The sequence below is a fragment of the Eurypyga helias genome, unplaced genomic scaffold (genome assembly GCF_000690775.1).
Source record: "Eurypyga helias isolate BGI_N326 unplaced genomic scaffold, ASM69077v1 scaffold36840, whole genome shotgun sequence".
Lineage (NCBI taxonomy): Eukaryota > Metazoa > Chordata > Aves > Eurypygiformes > Eurypygidae > Eurypyga > Eurypyga helias.
In genome coordinates, this window is record NW_010226943.1 from 27,518 (window position 1) to 43,668 (window position 16,151).

Below are 16,151 nucleotides of genomic sequence, written 5' to 3' on the forward strand. Positions count from 1 at the left end.
GTTTAAAACTCTGACAAAGGTCTTATTTTCCATGTTAATTATAGGTAGTTATGTGTAGAGTTAATAGAACCGTAATAAAAATGGTTATACGTAAATAGCGTATAACATTTCAGGAAGTAGTACAGCTTCCCCCTCTTGAAAATAGGCCTCAGTGTCTTTAAATTCTGACATGAAGTGACATGAAGTGTTGTAGTACCCTTCCTTTGTCCATCAGGTCTATCATCCTGAGGATGTAGACTTCCACAGTGGGCAACATATACGCCGCTACAATTTTCAAAGCATCCTCCAAAGAAGTCGGGGTATCTTGTTTAAGGATATATTTCACTAGCCTCTGCAAGAAGAAAACAGATACGGACTTTAGTTTGTTGGTGTACAGGATGACAAAGGAAATCATTTATACACACTAACTTCTGCACTGTCATTGTACAGCTTGTACCAAGCAAGTTACCTACAAGTTTAAAATGTTTCTCCAGAGAAAAATTGCCTAAAGCATAACTGGGAGAGACTGGGCTTGGGGAAGAGAATTATCCTGGGAACTCATCTGACTCCACAGGATGGCAAGGAAGTTCTCCAGAAATACTCATGTTTTCTCCCTGATAAAGGGGAGATGCTAAAATAGAAAATAAAATCACCAAGTACTGAGCACTGTGACCTTAGGAGAAATTGGGTCTGAAGTCATGAGAGGACTTAGCCTTCCATTGTGTTGGTTTCCTCTTCTTTCCTGCTTCCCATAGAAAAAGTACTATATTATCAGTGCTGTGCTAATCAGGTTGGGCTAAAATAATCCACTAATTAGGGGAAAAAAAAAAAAAGAATGGGATTTGAGGCAATATCTGTGTTCCAACAGAACAAGAAAACCAGACACTGAAACAAGTGAGAGCTGCCAGTTGCTAACATTTATACAACCTGGCTTTTAATACCCCATGAAAATACATGCAGGCAAGTGTAGGGTTTGGGTTTTTTTAAATAGAAATAAGAGTAATGCTGATGACTTGCCATTATCATCTGCTTATCCTTTAAAAGATTAGTGTCTCTTATCCCATAGGCTCGCAAAAGCTTCTTCATCTCCATCAGTCGATAACTTTCCTGCAGTAACTTTACTCTGTGGACAAATTAGACTCATTAATTTATTGCTATCTACAGCTGTGTGATTTAATCATCATACTACTTCAGATACACAGTATTTCCGCCGTGTCCCCACACACACACACACACAAATTAACTGAAAGTACACACAAGACTGAGGTGTAGACTGTGGATGGTGCCTTACTTGACATGATTCATTTCCAAATGCTGTTTTACCAGCTGCTCCACTGCTGCACTCCATGGTACCATAGCACCATGCATTATCTGCAGAACTGCATCAAATTTCAGCTATAAAAGGAGCATAAAGAGCATTACAAGGTAATAAGTTATAAGTTAATCTCCTGAAGTTTTGTTCACATGTGGTTGATTCATTTAGGCAACCGTTCTATTTCCTGGCCCAATCTCCACTTGCATAGGGACATTCGTTACCATCATATGATGTGTCAAGTTAGATTACAAAATGCTTATAGTAATTTATAACACTGTAGAGCTTGAGTGTCATCCATACTAAAGTTGGCAGGTTTTCCATGCGATGACATCAAAACCACAATTAAATTCTCAAGCAAAGAACATTGCACGGGCTATTACTAAGACAGAATAAAAAGACAGCATAATCTTTGTTCCTCCTCATACCACTCATGTAAAAATGTACTCATGTGCTTAAGTAAAATTACGTTTCATTCTGAACTGACGTGTAAAAGCCACTTGATGCTTCATAAAATATACTTACATCTGTATCAGAGATACAGCCAACGACAGCTATTGCCTTTGCCTCCCATGCAGTTTCAAATACCGAAGTAGACCGTGTACGACAACGTTCTAGCAGATCCTGTATATTTTGATAAAGATTATAAGGCTGTTTTAATTCAGAAAAGATAGGAATACAATATACACAAAACTTAAAAGGTTTTTGGACATTAAGGGACAGATTTGGCTAACTTCCCTTATATCTGCTAATACCTTATTACTGAAATAGTAACTATTGGTAAGTTCATTGACAGGAGTAAGCTAATCTGAAAGCTGGTCCTAAAATTCAAGTGTAAATAAAAATGGTCATTAGACTTGGTTTTGCTTACCCATGTTTAAACAGCTTTCTCCAAAATCAGAAAACATGGATACCTTTATATACTGTAGAAGTTGTTCATCCTTTTGTAGATTATGTTCACACAGGTAGGGTTTTATAAACTTCTCCAAAATGGATGGGACAAGCTCTGGTGCCAAAATTTTATCAAACATGCGAAACACAATAGTAGTTGCATTTTCCTGGGCAGCAAGTAGAACAATGCCATGTTAGAACATCACATGTGCTAGTACATGATCCTTTACATCTCAGATAGTTCAATATCCATTGTCCACTGAAGTGACTGGAATGATTTCAAAAACTAGCATCCCTCTTTGTACAAGAAAGCTTTCATTTGACCTAAAGCCCTGTATTGTTCAGTTGCACTTCTAGTTTCTCTGTTGCTAATGCTTGCTACATGACCTGTAATGAATTGGAAATCATGGAGTTCAATCCATACCTTCTTACAGCATCTCATCACATTATATATTTATGCCCACAGTTGAAACAATTTATAACAAACACAACATCTCAAATAGCCTTAGCAGCTTATGAACACAACTTTAACCAACCAATCCGTCAGGACTCTTTTCTCTGACTTCAGATCACATGCTACGAGTTTTTGCTCGTTCTCAGAACAATCCAGTACTCAAAAGCACTTTTTGAAGTGTCTGCAGAATTACCTTTTCAAAGTCACAGAGTGCCAGACTGAAGTTGTGCTTTCTGTACAGATTTATCAGTTCTTGTAAATCATTAACCAGCTTCTTTAACCTGCGTACCTCTTCACAGTCGCTACATCTCTGAAACAGCGTTTAGAAGTGAGGCATTAGGAGACTTGCTACAAACTTCAGGACACTTAAAGAGCTGTCATAAACGGGAAGAAAACAAAGCATCCTCCACATCTCTGGTATAAGACGAGGGCAACGGACTTAGAGTGTAGCAAGGAAGATTCCCTGCGCAAGGAAGAGGAATGAACATTTCATCCTCTGAAAGCCTTAAGAACAGGTAAGACAGGAGGCTGGGAACAATGTGCCTACAGCTGACATTTTCTTTGGGGTCGGAATCACATTTTTCATGCGTTTTTCCAAGAAACCTCACAAACAATTTTTGATGCCTTGCAATCTTGAAGATTTTATAAATATACATGCTGAACTGTTACACAGAAAATCAATTACGTGTTGAAAGTGGGACTTGGCAGAATAAATTTCTTTCCATTATGCCCTTCGAAGGTGGGATTCAGAAAGTTAAGGCAGCAGATCTAACTAACACAGACTGTCAGTTTCCAATTTTTAAAATGTACAGCTGGTTGGCTTTGAGCTTTATCTTTCTCCACTTTCATAGCTGCTAGTAAACCTAGGATATAGAACATACATAATTTATTTGTGTTTGCACGAACTCAGTATTCATAACCTTACAGCTACCTGATTTTTAATACCTGTTTTCTCCAGGCTGTAACATATGGTTAATTGCAATTAATTTCCAGAAACTTGGACAGAGATGAGATGTTTCCAATTTAAGTTCATAAGAAGTTTAAGGATTTAAATGTCTCATAGTACTCGGGCTTCTTTGTGTACTACAGAATACTCAACAATATTTTTCATATTTAGACCACTAATACATCTGTTAAAGGGTATTAATGTTGTACTGATTTTTTTGGGGTGTTTTTAATCTTTAAACCCAAGAAGATTGGAACTCAGTCCCTTCCTTTCATGGAATTAAGTCAATCTTCACCAAAAACCATAGTGACCTTAACTGTCATCCATTCCAACCCTAGTGCAGACCGTATGCTCCAAAGTCTCTTAGTACCAAATCCTTACATTTGTTACGTTTCTTACCGAAGGAGTCCACTGGCCAAAAGCTGTCAGTCCTGTTTCACCTTGATTTTTACTTGTAAAAAAAATCTCTGCCATTTGGAGTCCATTTTCTGGCCAATTTGCCTGTCCAAAATAATCAATATTAGCAAACTCTATTATACATCCAGAAATAAAAGACATGCAAGGTTTCTGCGGTATGACTTACCTTATCAGTTAACTCAAGGTTTCGAGCACCTTGTTCCAGCCATTTTGCTAATATTTTCTGGAAAAAATACAGTAATAAGTAGAGTTATGCTATCTATCAAAGAGTGAAATTTGCCATTAGAAATCTGTTTTAAAAGAAATCATTTAAAATATAAACTGTTGATAAGAGAATTCCTTTAAAAGAGAGAGGTACAAGATTCTGGTATTCATAAATAAAAGTCTGTGGTTCTGACTATAAAATTATCTCGGCCTGAGAAAATTACATTCTGCATTTATTAAGTCAGTCTTACCTGTCCCTTTGGCACAACTCTTCTTAAGAAAGGGATCACAACATTTTTAAGCCACAAACACAGTTCCTTCAAAGGAATGGGGAAATGGATGGCATTAAGCAAGTTCTCCAGCATTTTCTCATCAAAGCTGCTTTCGAAATCTGCCTAAAAATATTAAAACAGAACAGTTACAGATATATGGAGCATATGTTTATCTGATATTTTGTAAAGCTGTTTCACTAATAGGAAGAAACAATAGATTTCACAAATACCAAGATAAAAATCTCAGTAATCATGGATAGGAATTTAAAAAAAAAAAAAAATCTATATATCTATATATATCTCCCTTTTCAGAACACCTAGAGCTTGATTTCCTCAAACAAGACCTAACTGAAGTAATTTCTGTCAAATTACAGTGGCAGGATCATGTCCTACTACTTTAGGACTTGCTCCATAGTTCTGTCTTACTAAGAAAACTACAGACATGGACCTGAAAGTCCTGCAATAAAGAACATAATAGCCCACAGTCACTATTATGGATGTGTCATTCAGAGTAAGGCGTTTATGTGATTATTTTTAAAGGATATCAAGGTACCCAGCAAATGTCCACTTAAAAATTCTGAGAGCTGTGCTTGCAAGGAAGTGAATTGAAGATTATAACCACCACAGAATAAATCAAATTGTCATCCTTCAGACCTAGAAATATACGTTCTGACATCAGAAATATCAGTTTACTATTAAATCAGTAAGAAGTTCAGCCTTCTAAGGAGCAAGGTGAACACTCTGATAATTGATGAGATTCTGCCATAGACCTTTTCTTCTTTGAGCAGCTGTTTCATAAGCTCATTGGTCTGATTCTGTTAAGTAAGGATGGAAAAGTTAAGAGACTTAACATCCTCCGTAAATACCAAAGAGACGTCTGTGCCATCTCACCTGATGCCTAAGCCAGAGGTACTGTGCACAAGATAAATTTCCTTCTTCCAGCTGAAGAAGGATAGTCTTGAAAAGGTCTTCATTATTCAAGAATTCTGTCCAAGCAATACCACTAGAAGCAAGAGGAGGAAAAGAATCTCCGTTATTGATATATGTCAGTATTAAAGGTGTTGGGGGGACAACCCCAAACCTTTTCTAGCTACTACTATATGCTGTAATAGACAAGAGTAGTGTGAGATTGTGTGTGCATAAAATCACACTCCCTCCTATATATGTTAAATGCAAAAAAAGGGTCTATACAAGAGAGTGCAGATGCAACAGATAATGTTTTCAACATATAGGATGACTGAGGCTCTCTGCATTCTCCCTTCTCCACAGTACAGGATGGGAAACTTTGAGAAGAGAAGGATATGTTTAAAGTTTAATGAATTTAAAAAAAAAATCCTAATTTCAATGGCACACACTTAAACATTACAATTAAACTTACTTTAAAACTTAACAAACAAACAGAAACAGACCTGAATTTCTCTAGTCCAAAAGCTCCATAAAAAGTTGTAAGCCTTGCCTGAGATCTCAATATCTGAATGCAGACAAGAGATTTAAGGTCAATATCTTACCAAACAGTGATATTACATAGTTGCAATAACCATCACAAAAAGGAAGAATGGAAGAAAACAAAGACTTTTCAAGAATTTCAGTTAGTTACATTTATCAATTTGTTTAATAAAGCATTAATCCAAATTTTCAATTGTGTAAACACTTCACATGATTCTCCCTGAAGGTGGATGAGGCCTGTCCAGTATACAATAGGACTAAATAATAAACAAAATTAAATACCTTAAGCACTTAAAGATTCTTCCTTCAATTTCTGGAGCATCTGAAAATGATGCTTTCTATCATGAAGGAATCGCTTATTTCTGAAGCCTGTTATTACTGTGGTTCTCTTTCATACTATAAAATATAATCTTGTTTAGACTTTTTTTGAAGTTCAATAGTAGTACTGTTTTTTAAAAGAAAATACACCGTACTAGTTTATCATATGACACTGCAGGGCCAGGAAGTTCATCCTCACCTCGGCTATGGATACCAGGTCCCCGTCACATGATGGAACAATGCTTCTATCGTCTTTCTTCAAGATCTGAAACAAATACATGAAATGGTTTGGCTGACAACTCAGTACATGTAGAACAAGCCAGACAGTACTACAAATTTAATAAAGACACGAGCAAAAATTTAGTACCTCTGTAAGTTGGAATCTTTATTTTACAATGTTAGACTGTGATTAGATTCCTACATGTATGCAGAATCAGACAGATAATATGCATCTCTCTGATTCTCTTTGATAAGACAGGAAAGACTAAAATAATGAAAACAAAAAGATGGCATATTTTGAGCTTGTAGCCCTGAAATTAATATTTAAAAGGTACTTAAAAAGACTACTACTTAAAACTAAAGCCTGCTTTCTGATGTGAAAATAAAACTGTAAGCTCTATTTCCCCTTAAGCAATGGCAAAATTAAGGTGGGAACAAGCCTTGCTGCCTCTTCATGTGTGGTAACGTACAATTTATAATGCATTTACTTTTTAAATGACTGTAACTGCTTTCAAGATGTCCCCCCTCTCGAGCTGTACAGAAGCATGTAATAGGAATGGATGAGTACAAGCAATTGAAACAAATAAAACCCCTTACTCTGACTTTAGCGTAGTTCAACATTTCTTGAGCGGTTTCATATAATGGCCATGGAGCATTTATGCAGTAATCCACAACAAACTGGCTATCCTGTTTGCATAAGGAAACAACTGACATTAATTCCAAGCTCCTTTATAATTTGAATTACTTTATTAAAGAAAGAGGATAGAAATAAAAACAGACCTGAATTTTTTGTAAATTTTCCTTGGCTTCCTTCACAAGATCCAGCCAGACTTCATGACCGTAACTCCCAACGGAAGCTGAAGCTAGTTTCTCTAAAATAGTGTTTGCTTTCACTTTGTATACAAGCTGTTGGGGGGAGGGGAGGGGTGGGGTGGGCAGAAATCAGTTTGATGCAATTAAGTTTTAAGCAGACAGTTTTCAACTGAAGACTCTGCACTTTTGTTCACAATGTTTTTGAGATAAAGTGTGTCCAGGTACACTGAATGATTTCATTACAGAAATGGATTACCGATTAGTCCCTAACAATTGTGGTACCTTTTTATCTCACCAGCTAAGTCTGGTTTTCTATTTAAAACCAACAGAACAGCAGAAGGAACATTTGAATTGCATTATTTGAATAAATCAGCTAATGAAACCAGACTATGTGTTAATAAATGCATGTAAGAATGTTCTTTTTTTCCCTGTAACTTCAAGGGACAAATGTAGCTTTTCCTGATCCAGCAGTGCTTATTTTTATTAGAAGAAATAATTCTGCACCACTTCTCATGGCAAGACTTGTAAATAAAATCATAGTTCACCATGTAGCCATTTAACTTTGAACCAGCTTTCAAGTATAGCGAGTTGCTCTGTAAGGTAACATTCCACTATATTTGTAATACTTTTAATACTTTCTGTTGGATTATAGGGCCAGAACCTTACTCATAAGTTTAGTTATACTAATTAATCTCCAAATGTATTTATCAAGAGTGGACAACTTACCTCAACATCTAGTCCAAACTGAATAGCAAAATTCTCTGCTTCAGCAAACTTGTGTTTGTGAAGTAAGCGACTTAGTCTAGGGGTGAAATAAATAAAGTATGCTACTTCAACATAACTGCCAAACCACAGATACAAATAAAATCATAAAATAGCGTTTCATGGAAACTAGTACCTATTTTCCGGCAAGGCTTCAGTTAAACATCTCATCACAACAATAGAAACTGGGCCTTCAGAGGGTCTGAGGATGAGAGGGAACTACATGAGGTTACAAACTGTAAAGAACTGTGTGTAGAAATAATCTGCCAATTTTATATAATACTGATCTAGTATGAAACAAAATGTTATCTTACATCTGATGTTTTTCATGAATTCCTTCCAAGAAGTATATTGTATCCTGTAGCATGCAATAACAGAAATCATTAGGTGGGAACGGAAATCAGTCATGAGAAAGCACAACTGTACTGTATTAAATGTTTCATAGTCTAGAAACAAACTCCTGCTTTTCTCTCGCATTAAATTTGTTGGGTTTTTTTTAAATGCTTATCGTGCTATTTCCATCTCAAATTTCTGAGGGCCTTAACTGAATGGCCTGAAACCACCCTGCTGTCGCAGCTCAGTGGTGTACCATCAGTACACTCTCCATGTGAGTGAATCATCTTCTCAAAATCACTCATTTTGTCCAAGCCATTAGCAGGTCACTCTGTATCCATCTTTATGTCTTTTAGAATTTGATCTCTGTGCTACATTCCCCAAAGGCAATATAGGCCTTGGCATTTCCCACCTTGAATTCATATTCTCAGATCAAAGAAAAAGGATGCATTAGCCATTACTTTCTCTACTGTCTAGTTGCATATATAATCTTTTCTGCCAGGTGCTCTGTACAAGGTAAGCAATTTCATCAGCTCTGCATTTCATTGCATATCAGATCCAGAGCTTACTACCTTCACTTTCACAGTTCCAATGAAGAGCCACTGCTTAGACATCTGACCGGGTATCCTCTCGCATACCCACTCCACTTTACCACATCCCTAATTTATAAAGTTCTCACTGTCTTTTTTGACCTTTTTTTGTTAAGCTCTTTAAGGAAGCTGTTTAAACAGGAAAAGAAGTAGTTCTCTCATCTCAACTTCAATAAACCCAGAGCATTTTTCCATGCTAACAGAACTTAAAACTTCATACAGCTTCTGGCCATAACAGCAGCAAGAACAACGGGCAGTAGTATTAAGCATTGCAACAGACCTGGGCCTAGAATTAAACTGTTCATCTTGCTATGTATTTTCTCCATCTTTTCAGGACATCATTTAATATTTCCTTGTATAGCTCCTGCACAGTTTCTAGCACAAATCTGTTCTACTCTAACAAGAATAACACAGTACCCTCTTTGATAATTATGCGCATTAACACAACTACATTTATTCAAAGAAAAAGAACAAAAATCATCCAAACATACTGTGCTAATCCCACTCTGAACAAGCGAAGAAACAACAGACACTTCCAAAGAATAGAGCTGTTCCATAGAGGGCAACGCAAAAACCATTAGACTTCTCATCTGTGGAAATTAAAAGGTGGAAAACAGTCAGATTGGTTTTTCCTCTTCATACACTAGTCACAGAGTGATGTTTGCAGAATCATTTCTGGATTCCTGTGGACTTAGATGGAAGACACCGTAAGTTTTTATGAAAAAGCAGATCTCTGCAATTGGAGGAAGTTTAATGAAGCTTTAGGTGTTGTTTCTATATGCAGGCCTATTATGTATAATTAGACAGGTTTTATTTAAAAATTGTGAACTGTTCATCCTGGCATTTTCTTTCAGTTAACTCCACTGACTGCACACGGAGGTAGATACCGACTGTACATGGAGCAGGTACATTCACAGATTTCTTTAGACCAGTGTGTAAAACAATAGTAAATTTTGCTGCTCTCCCCCACCTGCCTACCACTACAAAAAGCAAACAAACAAGGTCCCAACGATCCATAACTCTTTTCTTCTCCCCCCTCTTTTTTCTGTAAGTGACTGCATAAGAATTGAGGAACAGAACACAGGTGAAGAGATGATACCTGTTTGTTATCCGGTATTGTCACGGCTATCAGTTTAACATTGGCAAGCCCTTGCCTACAGAACAAGAGAGAAAAAAGAAAGCAATATCTACTGTTTAAATGTTATGGTAGAAGTGTGAAATATTCTGGCCTCTGAGTTTTAGAAAATCTAGTTTTCCATGGAAACTTGTACATTTTAAAGCCCTATAGTGCACGAAACACAGTGTTTTAAGAGTGTAGAGGACATATATATTTAATTTCTGAGACTTTTACACTTTTCAAATGGATCTGATTCTTATTTTATTCAATTGGCACAGAGCAGTGGAAAGAGCAAAGAGTGTTGTCTTCAGATATTAATTGCTATTAATTGCTTTTGTATTTTAACCAATACACACACCTCTAGATTTTGGCTTCCGCAGAACGAATATCCTACTATCTATCTTTCCGAAAGACAGACCAGTTTTTTATAACATCAGACTTGTAAGGAATATTATACACCTTATTTTAGATGAGCATTTTCTAAATTATACAGGATACATGCAAGATTCTTTAGCAGAGTCACAACACAAACCCAGAAAAAGCAGAAAGTATCACAGTTTTCTACCATACAAGAGCTGGGTGTACCTACAGTCCAATCATTTTGTCCTTCTGACTAGAAAGATTTCAACAAAGATTTCTAAAAACTCACTACCACAGAAAATCAACTATTTGTGGCACATCTCCTGCAAAAATAGACAACTTTTCCCTTTTCAGAACTGGTGCTGTAACGCTTCACTTACCACGCGACTGGAGAAGAATCTGACTCTGTACTTAGAAGAAATTCTTCAATATGTATTAAAGGCCAGTCCCAAATTAGGGTGAGAGAATAAACATCCCACATGCTTAAGATATTCTACGTTAAAAAAAAAAGAAATTAGATATGGATTTCATATTTTCTTCATAGAAGATACTTTTTGTCTTTCTTGAGCAGAATATCAATATGTTCCATAGCTTAAATAATGACTAGGCATAGAATGAAAAAACACAGTAAATGTTTTATATCTGTAAATATATGCAACTTTATTTTGTAGATTAAATAGAGCTGGTTTGAGAACACTCTAAAACAAAAACTATACCAAGTCATTCCACATACCTCTGTATCTAGAACAAACAGCAGATTATCAAGAACTTGAAGTTTCGCTGCATCTAAAAGACATCCAGGATCACATAAATGTATTATTTTTCTTCAGAAATATATTGGAAGCAGAAACGTATTAACACGCACAACAGAGCGTTGGAAACCTACAGATGTTTAACTTCATGGAACTTCCCAGGTCTGTAAAAAGGTTCGCTTGAACAGAATCTAAGTTGAACTCAACAATCTGGAAGCGTATGTTTTGGCTATACCTTTACATGAAGTGTTCTATTTGGTATAGCACCTCTGCTGTGATGAAAGGCTGAGAGAGTTGGGCTTGTTCAGCCTGGAGAAGAGAAGGCTCCGGGGAGACCTTATAGCACCTTCCAGTGCCTGAAGGGGCTACAAGGGTGCTGAGGAGGACTTTTTACAAGGGTCTGTAGTGACAGGACAAGGGGTAACAGGTTTAAATTGAAAGTGGGGAGGTTTAGATTGGACATCAGGAAGAAATTCTTCCCGGAGAGGGTGGTGAAGCACTGGGACAGGTTGCCCAGAGAAGCTGTGGATGCCCCATCCCTGGAAGTGTCCAAGGCCAGGCTGGATGAGGCTTGGAGCAACCTGGTCTAGTGGAAGGTGTCCCTGCCCATGGCAGGGGGTGGGACTGGATGATCTTTAAGGTCCCTTCCAACCCAAACCATTCCATGATTCTATATGTGTATTTACTAAAACCGATTAAATAACTGAGAACATCATAGTATTTTCTGCAATTAAACATGAATTCTACACGTGTATAAAAACAAAAAACCCTCCTCTTTACCTTTGATCAGACTTGAATCAGCAAAACTTCGAACAGACACCAGGTTATTGGCAGTGTCTACTTCCCATTTGGAGAGTACATAATCGCCTTTGCCCTGTTAGTAAAGGCAAAGTAGAAAAGGGTTAAGCATTAGAAATGTGCCCATTGACAGGTGTGCTTCTTCTATTGATCTTTGACTTACAAAAACACTTGTAAAGCTGCAAAACTAACTCAAACTTTATTCCTGGTGAATGCTGATGTTCAGAAAAATACTTTTTTTATTTAGCCTTTTTCCTTTCTCATTTCAAGACTGGCCTTTACTACAGTAATTGTTACAGTCAGCATCCCCCAAATGTTTATGGCTCCTCTAAAAACAAGCCATATTTCAAAACATCCACTTTCCATTCTCATAGGACATAAAACCGGAATGAAATGTACACTGAACCTACTGAGAAAAACTGTATTGAATTCGACAGGCTTCAGGCCATGAACTCAAAACTCGTTTCTAGTTCAAAATACCATTGCCAAAAAAGCCTATATTTTAATTTTTTTATTAGTTCCTGTACTTAATTCATGCTTAAGGGTTTTGTTCAGCTGGGACCTTAATTGTTATTTTGGCAAGCCTTTGTAGAACGTGAGCCTGATTGGAAGACTCTTGGCAACTTTTGCTTTGCCTCGGAGCTCAAGGACAAGACTATAAATAGACCAGCCTGTGCAGGCTAGGAGCCACAGAGATTTACTAAGCTCATGCAGCCAGGATGAAAATATTTTTTCCTTATCCATCTTAACAGAGCAAGTTCTGAAATGACTACAGTTATTTCCGTGTGAGAAAAACTAGGGACAGATTGCACAAATGATAACCTTTAAATTGACCATGAAGGAAATGGAGGACAAAACGTCTCAGTGCGAAAAGTTTATTATCTTCTTTTTCAACCAGCTAGAGATAAATTGTATTGGAAATCAAAAAATGCCATCACGGATCCCTTAACAATAGTTACAAACACATTCTTACTACTTACCCCAACTATCAAATGGATTTTGTTCACCGAGTTAATCATCACAAAATTCTGACAGCCACGGCTGTGATACTCTTCTGTGGAAATGAAAGCTGTCTTTATCTGTCCTTGTAGCTTGTGCGGTGGAAGATGAAGGGAAAGCAAACAAAAGGGGAAGGAAAAAAGTTGTTCATGAACTCTTGACCTGCTCACTTCTCCATGTACAGGAAAACATGAAAAGTGTTCACCTGCTCACTTCTCCATGTACAGGAAAAGCAATAATCAGAACTGTGAGTTGTAAGAGTAGACTGGTAAGTAGCCAGTGAAATACACAGAAGTTTTGTTGCCATCTCTGCACTTAACATATATGTTACAGGTTAGCAGGTGTTTCTTACTTTGTTTGCCGTAATCATATCCGTCTTGTCAATTGCTACATTTAAAAAATGAAAGAAGTAAAAAAATTAGTGCTGAATAAGCTTTTCAAAACTGACAAAAAGCCACTAAACATCACATAGGACAGTTTAATGCTAATTTGACTGTGCTGAGAAACACTTCAGCCAGGATCTTTGACAGGCCCTATTTCTGTTGATCACAGTATTGAGTTACATAAAATTAACTAATAACTATACTTTTAGAGGATTAAAAATTTTAATAATTCCCAATATTCTTCAGTACATCTAAGGCTGATTATGGCTTAAAATCCTGCTCCCACAATATACTAAAGCAGTGACTCAGAGAAATAGAAGTTAAAGGAATTATTGTAAGATTACAAAATTATTTTTATTACAGAACTAGTTGTATATCAGTTTCTCTCTAAAAACAAACTAAGATTACATAGAAAATCTCAACTCAATATCTTATTCCCATTATAAAAGTGCATGGAAAAGCTTTTTTAATACAGCTTTTCCTGTTCAAATGGAAATCCCAAGTGGTTTGTAAATCATCCTACCTTCCTGTGTTTTAGCAAGTGGGAGACACATAACGCAGAAGAATCCATTGCTTGTGAGAATGAACATATGATAAACCCCTGAAAATTGCGATACAAATATGTCAAATTTAAGTATTCAATTACCATAAAGAGACTACTTGCTTATAAATAGGACAGTGAAATAACTGACCAAAAAGAAATAATCTGACCAATAGACTGTTTTTAAACAAAAATTTGTCACCTTCAACCAATTAGAGTAAGTTTGTACATCTTAGAGTTTTGTTTGACATAACGATTTTTGTATGCATCCATCAGACTGCAAATTCTGTTTTCAGGACAAAACTATATTTAAATGCATTATATTGTGACAGAACAAGACAGGGAGCTTATAGAACAGGAATTACTAAAATCTGAAGTCTGATAGAAGAAGGAGACAGAAGGAATCCTTCCTTTTGAGCATTTTCGTGTGTTTAGCACAGCCTCAAAAGAATTGGATTCTGCATGTTTGTTGTTTTCTAAGACATTCATAAAATACTTAATGAGAGCTAGATAGCTTTACAGGAAAGCATTAAGAAGAGTGCATTTAATGTGTACAATGCAAAGTAGAGCTTTATCTGATTATTTATTTTGTAGTCTCTTTCAGTTTGGCCAAAATCACAAAAATTGAGACAAGTGGGAAGAAAAAAAAAAAATCGAATTCTTACCTGCATCTGTGTTATCTTTTTCAATAAAGAGATTTAAGTAAGTCTTTTCGCTGGAAGATTTTTCAACCAAAATCTAAATCAGAATCAACACAAAGACTATTAGAATATTATTCTCTATTTTATTTTAAAAAAACCCAAACAGGTTATTTGAGATACTGATCATCAGTTCAACACTGAAACCTTCTTCTTTCATGAAGAACTGGTTCTTGTTTATACATGCCATTCCTAAATTTATTTTGCTTAGTTGTTGCTTAGGGGAACAAAAGTGTCCCTTAAATCTCTTTGTTCAAACAAGAAGATGGGTTCAAAACACAAGGATGTTTATACTTTGATATTTAGAAGAAAAAAAACAACTCAAGAAACTCTGTGAACAAAAGGTTTTCAGTACAATTAGAATAGAAAAGTTACTGTACCTTGGTTAGCAAGGTTTGTTTTGATGGTATGTGAATAAGATGGAAATTGCCACTCCTCTCACCGACCACAAGAAACTGTTTTTCATGACACAAACCAACTACATCCACATTAGTATCTGAAAAGTTCCATGACAAAATGTCAAATATTAAGATTTTTTATTAATAGACATTCGTATTTGAAATGACAAGGAAAGGACAGTGGAAAGATTTCTTCAAAATTATTTATTTTGATTAAATAAAGCACAGGAAAGGGCTTACAAGGTCATTTCAGTGAAAAGTTAGTGAGCACTAAGTAAATGTACAGAAATACTTAGTTAATTGTATACAGAACCAAGGAACACTTTTTATTGCTTAGGTATTTATTATAATACTGCCTTTTGCAGACTAGTTAGATATGGAAGATACTCGTCATATTTTCCTATACTAACCTAACATTTTTTAAAAGTCAGTTTTAACTTCCAGTGGAATTCCAAAGGAATGAACTTACCAAACTGAACATGCATATGAAGAGACAGCCCAGTACTGTCAAGAAGTGCCACTGATCTGTCAACAACAATAATACTGCCATCCCTTGAGTTGCATGCATACAGCTGCGGATTAACGGAGACCTAAGAAGAAAAAGGTTGTTACATAAAATAACTGAAAGGCTTTAGGAAATATGACAAAGAAGCTCTAGTAATTAAGAAACAGACCAACATAGCTTTGATGAATTCTACCTCTTCTGAAGATGTGATTTGAAGTAGTGTATCCACTTGATACAATGCAGTTCCACATTCGTGTCCTAAACCTACACGGAGCTGCCCACTCCCTGTGTCATCATTTGCAAGAAGTTCAATATCATTCCACATGTTTACCTGTGATAAATATTTAAGGAATATGCTGTAAAGCAGAGAGCTTTAAAAAGGTTCTATGGCCACACGCAAATTATTAATGTAATTATTCTACTGTGACTCTGCGTCTAGGAGGAAGGGTAGCACAGTAAGTCTCCTAAAGGCAAGCTGCGTGTTCAGAACACGCCAAGTTCCGTCACAAGAGCAATGTGGCTGCCAGCTGATGTCCCCAGCGGGCCCAACAGAACGCAGCTCGGCGAGGACACGTTTCGCGCCCGAGGCTGAAGGAAATTCAGTGCCATAGAGCCCTCCCCACCATGCAGCGGACACCCCTGCC

At 36.5% G+C, this 16,151-nt stretch overlaps 1 protein-coding gene across 1 annotated transcript in view; it reads right to left on the minus strand.

Annotated features, from left to right (window-relative positions):
* KNTC1 (kinetochore associated 1) overlaps nt 1-15,832 on the minus strand; it is a 38,302-nt gene extending 22,470 nt beyond the window's left edge. Inside the window, 29 exon segments of the mRNA XM_010154942.1 lie at nt 197-331; nt 997-1,102; nt 1,271-1,374; nt 1,817-1,915; nt 2,206-2,349; nt 2,830-2,946; nt 3,982-4,083; nt 4,166-4,222; nt 4,455-4,598; nt 5,367-5,478; nt 5,885-5,946; nt 6,439-6,504; nt 7,056-7,145; nt 7,239-7,364; nt 7,998-8,073; nt 8,170-8,235; nt 8,348-8,391; nt 9,448-9,546; nt 10,056-10,110; nt 10,814-10,926; nt 11,167-11,219; nt 11,966-12,059; nt 12,964-13,074; nt 13,335-13,369; nt 13,889-13,966; nt 14,572-14,644; nt 14,985-15,100; nt 15,472-15,592; nt 15,701-15,832. Of these exon segments, the coding sequence (XP_010153244.1) occupies nt 197-331; nt 997-1,102; nt 1,271-1,374; nt 1,817-1,915; nt 2,206-2,349; nt 2,830-2,946; nt 3,982-4,083; nt 4,166-4,222; nt 4,455-4,598; nt 5,367-5,478; nt 5,885-5,946; nt 6,439-6,504; nt 7,056-7,145; nt 7,239-7,364; nt 7,998-8,073; nt 8,170-8,235; nt 8,348-8,391; nt 9,448-9,546; nt 10,056-10,110; nt 10,814-10,926; nt 11,167-11,219; nt 11,966-12,059; nt 12,964-13,074; nt 13,335-13,369; nt 13,889-13,966; nt 14,572-14,644; nt 14,985-15,100; nt 15,472-15,592; nt 15,701-15,832 (2,730 nt within the window).
* Between the last annotated feature and the right edge of the window lie 319 nt (nt 15,833-16,151).